Source organism: Rhinatrema bivittatum, chromosome 16, assembly GCF_901001135.1.
Source record: "Rhinatrema bivittatum chromosome 16, aRhiBiv1.1, whole genome shotgun sequence".
NCBI lineage: Eukaryota > Metazoa > Chordata > Amphibia > Gymnophiona > Rhinatrematidae > Rhinatrema > Rhinatrema bivittatum.
In genome coordinates, this window is record NC_042630.1 from 65456140 (window position 1) to 65462559 (window position 6420).

At 42.2% G+C, this 6420-nt stretch overlaps 1 protein-coding gene across 1 annotated transcript; it reads left to right on the forward strand.

Annotated features, from left to right (window-relative positions):
- Window positions 1–1788: 1788 nt before the first annotated feature.
- Window positions 1789–5920, forward strand: LOC115077790 (zinc finger protein 773-like). Its single transcript, XM_029580077.1, has 3 exons — window positions 1789–1979; window positions 3937–4390; window positions 5384–5920. Exons 1-3 carry the CDS (start codon window positions 1789–1791, stop codon window positions 5918–5920), a joined length of 1182 nt encoding a protein of 393 aa, XP_029435937.1.
- Window positions 5921–6420: the final 500 nt, after the last annotated feature.

Here is a 6420-nt window from a genome sequence, read left to right on the forward strand (position 1 = left end):
AATATTATTGAGCGTACTCTGACAGCTGTCAGATATTGCTTGTCTAAAGTATCTACACTTGCTCAGGGTAAGACTATTCATTGTTATACTGGGATTCCCCAGTTACAGGCTGTCACTCGCCATTCCCTCCCAGAGAGTAGGGCTCTCTCCACGCGCTGGGTTCAATGGAGAGCTGATCAATATTGAGATGATATACAATTCCATTATCAGAATGGTTTGGCTGATTCTGACATTGTTTTGACTTGTGAGGATCTTTGCTTAACAACTGAGCAGGATAGGCTCCTTCCTCGGCTTTATCAGAAAGTTCAATTGGTAATTTTTACAGATGGTTCTGCCACACCCTCGGGTGACTATCTTACTGCATTTTTTGCTGGTGCAGCTAATGTTATTTTGACTCCTAATAAAAGGGGACAGTGGAAAGTGTTTGCCACACATACTTGGCAATTGGGTGATATGAGTTCACAGCAAGCGGAGCTGATTGCCTTTCAAAAGGCTTTGAAACATATTGAACAAATGCCCAATTTGGATCCTGACAGATCCGTTATGGTTTGTTCTGATTCTACATATGTGGTGTCTGGGTTTAATTCACATATGAAAGTGTGGGAAAACAATGACTTTTTAGATGTTACAAGCAAGCCTATAGCACACAGAGCTCACTGGAGATTAATATTTTCTATTTCACAGAAACTTACTGTCCAGGTGCTAGTTTTGCATGTGCCTGCTCACCAGACTGTGGGCTGGTACTCTCGTTACAATTCTTTGGCAGATGAAGCAGCTAAATTGGCTACCTCTCAGCAAGAAATAACTGTAAGGGCACGTCTTGCTAGGCATGGCTCCTTACATTTGAATGTGGCTACCTTGTGCCAGCATTCTGATGGGGTTTTGACTAGAAGTCAGGCAAAGAAAATGGTCAGTGACTGTTTGGATTGTCAGCGCACAAATCCAAAACGTACTGGACCCCCTTATGTTGAAGGGACACTTCCACAGGGAATTAGACCAGGGCAGGTGGTCTATATGGATCATGTTGGTCCCCTTACTTCTTCCCGTGGTTACAGAGATATTTTGGTTGTACTTGATTCCTTTACTGGCTTTGTGTTTTTATTTGCACAGAAACGCATTATAGCTTTGTAACTGTTAACCGTCTGGCTATTGTATATGGTATTTTGCCTTTTCAGTTTCTTTGCACAGACGGCGGTCCAGCCTTTAAAAATGCTGAGGTTGAGACCTTTTGTGCTGATCATAGCATTACTCATCGATTCTCCTACCCACATCGTCCAGAATCTAATGGAATGGTTGAAAGGATTAATGGTGAGGTTAAGCGTAGTCTGCAAATTTTTGCCTTGCAATCTAACCCCAGTAATTGGTACCTTCATCTTCCGGAGATCCAAATCCGGATTAATAGTACCATAACTGCCAATCATGAAGCTCCCGCTATGTCTCTCTTTGGGTTCTCTATGCTTGAAAATATGGCCTCCTCAGATGCTATGGTTACTTCTGACAAGGCCTCTCGGACTCCAAATCCTTTTCAGATTGGTTCCGTAGTTTTGAGCAAAACACATGTTCGTGGCTCTTTAGAACCATACTGGTCTAATCCCTTTATTGTTACAGAAATTCTAGGTACCTCGGGACTGTTGCTTTCTGACTCTGAGGATCCAGAGAACAGAAAAGTTGTGTCCATTAGATATGTCAAGCTGGTATCCGAAACATTGGGGTTTTCCCGTGCCAGAGCCTCAGTTCAACCCCCAGCCTCTGCTGCCTCTGCTGCATCCGCAGTTTCCGCTGACGCCAATGGGTCAGGAGGAACTATCGCTGCCCAGCGCTCCCACTGCTCCAGCAATTGATGTCATTCCAAGCTGTGACATGACTGTGCCTACCCCGGAGCAGGAAGACCAGGTCGTTCTCAGCGTAGCTAGTCCCGCGTCTGAGCGTCCTCCATGTTTAACACGCTTTCAGCAGAAGCTTTGCGTGCATGCTGTATGGTTTGTTCCCCAATCAGTACCTTTTTGCATGCGGTGTTTCTTTTTTACAGGCCTTATTGTAAGTATGTTATTGCATGTTGGGTGCTTTTAATTATTGCTTCCCCTATCTCACTCTTTTATCTCTTATCTAATACCCAGCTGCATTACACCTTTTCTCTCGCAGCTTCACAGGAGCTCCGTTATTCTCACTCACATGTCAGTAAGCGCTCATCTTCTGAGCCTTTGTCTCTTCTAGCTGTGCCTTTGCCTTCTGGTGTCATTCTTGTTCCATACCATGGCTGGCTTGTGCAAGATCCTGTTTTGTTGCATATTGATGTTCCTTTCAGGTTTTACACTCACCAGGTCTGGCAAGGCATCTCTCTGGAGTCCCTGCCTGCGGGTCTTGAGTCCAGACTAGTTTCTCTGTTCCTGCAACTGGAGCGTTCCTCCTTGCAGCTTTCTTCCATCACTTCGGAGTCTCCTCTTGATGGCTTCCATGCTGAGTTCTGTTCAACCAGATATCAGAACTTATTCCTAGGTTTCAGGAAAGTGAGTGTCAATCTTACTGGGATCCTTGAAACTCCATCCTGGAAACTGCAGCACTGCTCTCAACCACATATTGGTGCTTCTGAACAGTTCCAGCGGCTGTTTGCCCTTCGTCCTTGTTTTCGTGATGGATCTTGTGCCTGCATCAATCCCTTTTCAAAGGTGCCTCTGGAGGGCTCCTTGTCTGGTCCTCATTATGGATTTTCAGGTTTGATTAAAGGTCTCATTTTCTCCTGGATGGACATCTTCCCTGAGGTAACACTTTCTTATGAGAATTATTCCACATGGGGGGGAGAGGATACAGGATTCCCCCTCCCAATGATTAAGGACTCTCTGTCTTATGTTTGTAGACTACCATATTAAATTCTGTTTTTAAATAATACACATTATCATGTCTTTTGTGATGAATTGCCTGTTTCTTTTACACATTAGTTGGAATCCCTTATCATAATTTATCTTTATGGAATAATGCTTGTACCCGATCCTTGTCCACCCAGGACTACTGCTTTTGTTGCCCTAGTTGGCGATATCAGGTTAATCTTTGTAATAAAAGGTTTTTTAATAAGGTATGGGGACCCTTCTTTATACAGGAGGCTAATTTTTTTCAAAATGCACCTGTGCTAGGCCGGTCTTTGACCGCTGCCTGTATCAGGGGTTTAGCTGAGGGGTTAAATGACACTGAGGTTACTTATGTGTTAGATTTAATTGTACAGACAAAATGGCTGAATGACTCATTTCCCCTGCCTGCTTGGGTGATGAGAACAGCCAACAGAAAGCGCAGGAATGCTTTGAAACATGAGGTTCAAAATACATTCCTTAATCTTAATGATAGAATTAAAACTGCTATAAAAGGTATTCAATCTAATGAATATCAGCTAAGAGCAGGTATTTTTCAATTAAGGAATTACTTAGCTCAAACCTTACAGTTAGGGATTGAAGCCATATCCACAACTGATGAGAAAATTCAGGTTCTAGCAAGAATAGAACAGCTTACTCACTTTATTGATGGTCTTACTTCCCCAAAACCCAAATGGGGAGACCTTCAATTGGGAAAAATGTTAGAGGAAATAAACCTCACAGATGAGCAAATTCAGTATGCCCATGTTGAGGCCTCACAAGTTATTTTGCAGGTCAGCAAACATGAAATGGGAAAAGAACCATGGGCAACCTTAGGTTCAACCCTAGTACAAGGGGTCAGACGTATCTTTCTCCCAATCACTATTATTTATTTATTTATTTATTTAAGTTCTTTTAATATACCGATGCTCAAGACAATGTCTTATCGTACCAGTTTACAATAAACAAGGGGACTACTGAGATCTGGAAACAGGAGACCGATCATCTGTGCCCAAAGCAGGGGCCGTGCAGGGAGGGAGCCAGGGTTGGAAATCCTGCTCTGGAGAAGGGGCAGGAGAATGGCTGCAGGGCTTTCTGCTCAGCAGGTGCCGGTGACGTTTGAGGACATCGCTGTCTATTTCTCCCAGGACGAGTGGGGGTATTTAGATGAAGGGCAGAAGGAGCTTTACAGGGAGGTGATGAAGGAGAATTATGAGATCCTGAGCTCCCTAGCAAGTGCTGAAATAACACAGAATACAAAGGAGGAGAATGAAGAATATCCTTTCGAAGTAGGACTGATCCCAAGAGAATCAGAAACTGCTTGTGAGAATGTTTCCAAAGGGACTGAGAGGAGAAACACAAGGTGGAGTCAGCAGGAATCAGAGAAGAAGCAGCAAGCCCATGCAGGAGACTCACTGGAAGGAGTCACTGAGTTTGAGAGAAATGTCAGGGACCTCACAAACAGCCCTGAGCAGCAGAAACACCAGAGATCAGAAACACACTTCCAAAATAATAACAGTGATCAAATAATTTCTGATCTGCAGAGAGAGGTGAAAGGGAAGAAATCCTTTCTGTGTAACACCCATGGAAAAAGCTTTGGTAAAGAATCATACTTATTAGATAAGAAATCCCACACACTCAAATCCCTATTTCCCTGCATTGAATGTGGGAAAAGTTTCAAGCGGAGAAGCAATCTAAAACTACACTTCAATAAGCACACAAAAGGGAGACCCTTTTCAAGCAGTGACTGCAGCAAAAGTTTCATAGGCAAGGAGGCCTTAAGACATAAAAAAAAACTGCACACTAAGGAGAGACCATTTTCATGTTCTCAATGTGAGAAAAGCTTTGCTAGTAAGTATAAGCTAATATCACACCAGATAATCCACACAGGAGAGAGACCATTCTTATGTACTAAATGTGGAAAACGTTTTATAAGGAAGACACACCTCTCACAACACCAGAAAATCCACACAGGAGAAAAACCATTTACATGTACTGAGTGTGGGAAAAGTTTCATTACTAAGTATATATTAATCTCGCATCAGAAAATCCACACAGGAGAGAGACCATTCTCATGTACTCAATGTGGAAAATGTTTCATTAGAAAGACAAATCTCTTAGAACACCTGAAAATACACATAGGAGAGAGACCATTCTCATGTACTCAATGTGGAAAATGTTTCATTAGGAAGACAAACCTCTCACAACATGAGAAAATCCACACAGGCGACAAACCATTTACCTGCACTGAGTGTGGGAAAAGTTTTGTTACTAAATATTTACTAATATCTCACCAGAGAATCCACACAGGCGAGAGACCATTCTCATGTCCTGAATGTGGAAAATGTTTCATTAAGAAGACAAACCTGTCACAACACCAGAAAATCCATGAGAGACCATTTTCTTGTACTAAATGTGGAAAACGTTTCATTAGGAAAATGTACCTCTCACAACATGAGAAAAACCACACAGGTGACAAACCATTTACATGCACTGAGTGTGGGAAAAGTTTTGTTACTAAATATTTGCTACTTTCTCACCAGAGAATCCATGCAAGAGAGAAACCATTCTTGTGTGCTGAATGTAATAAAAGCTTCACTCATAAGAGTGGCCTCACAAGACATGAGAAATCCCACTCAGGGGAGAGACAATTCTCATGTATTAAATGTGGACGGTCCTTTATTAGGAAGCAAGATCTTTCACAACACCAGAAAATTCATTTGCCCCGCAATAAACCATTTACATGTCCTGAATGTGGGAAAAGCTTCCTTGCTAAGTATTCACTAATATCGCACCAGAAAATCCACACAGGAGAGAGACCATTTGCATGTACTGAATGTGGGAAATGCTTCCCAGCTAAGTATACACTAATATTGCATCAGAAAATCCACAAAGGAGAGAGACCATTCTCATGTAGTGTATGTGGTGAAAGCTTCAGTTATAAGAAAAAACTCAAAAAGCACCAACAAATACATACGGGGGAGAAACCACTTTCATGTGGTGAATGTAATAAGAGCTTCATTCTGAAGAGCGACCTCACAAGGCACATGAAAACACATACAGATGAGAGACCATTTTAAGAACATAAGAACATAAGAAAATGCCATACTGGGTCAGACCAAGGGTCCATCAAGTCCAGCATCCTGTTTCCAACAGTGGCCAATCCAGGCCATAAGAACCTGGCAAGTACCCAAAAACTAAGTCCATTCCATGTAACCATTGCTAATGGCAGTGACTATTCTCTAAGTGAACTTAATAGCAGGTAATGGACTTCTCCTCCAAGAACTTATCCAATCCTTTTTTAAACACAGCTATACTAACTGCACTAACCACATTCGCTGGCAACAAATTCCAGAGTTTAATTGTGCATTGAGTAAAAAAGAACTTTCTCCGATTAGTTTTAAATGTGCCCCATGCTAACTTCATGGAGTGCCCCCTAGTCTTTCTACTATCCGAAAGAGTAAATAACCGATTCACATCTACCCTTTCTAGACATCTACCCGTTCTAGACCTCTCATGATTTTAAACACCTCTATCATATCCCCCCACAGTCGTCTCTTCTCCAAGCTTTATTCTGAAG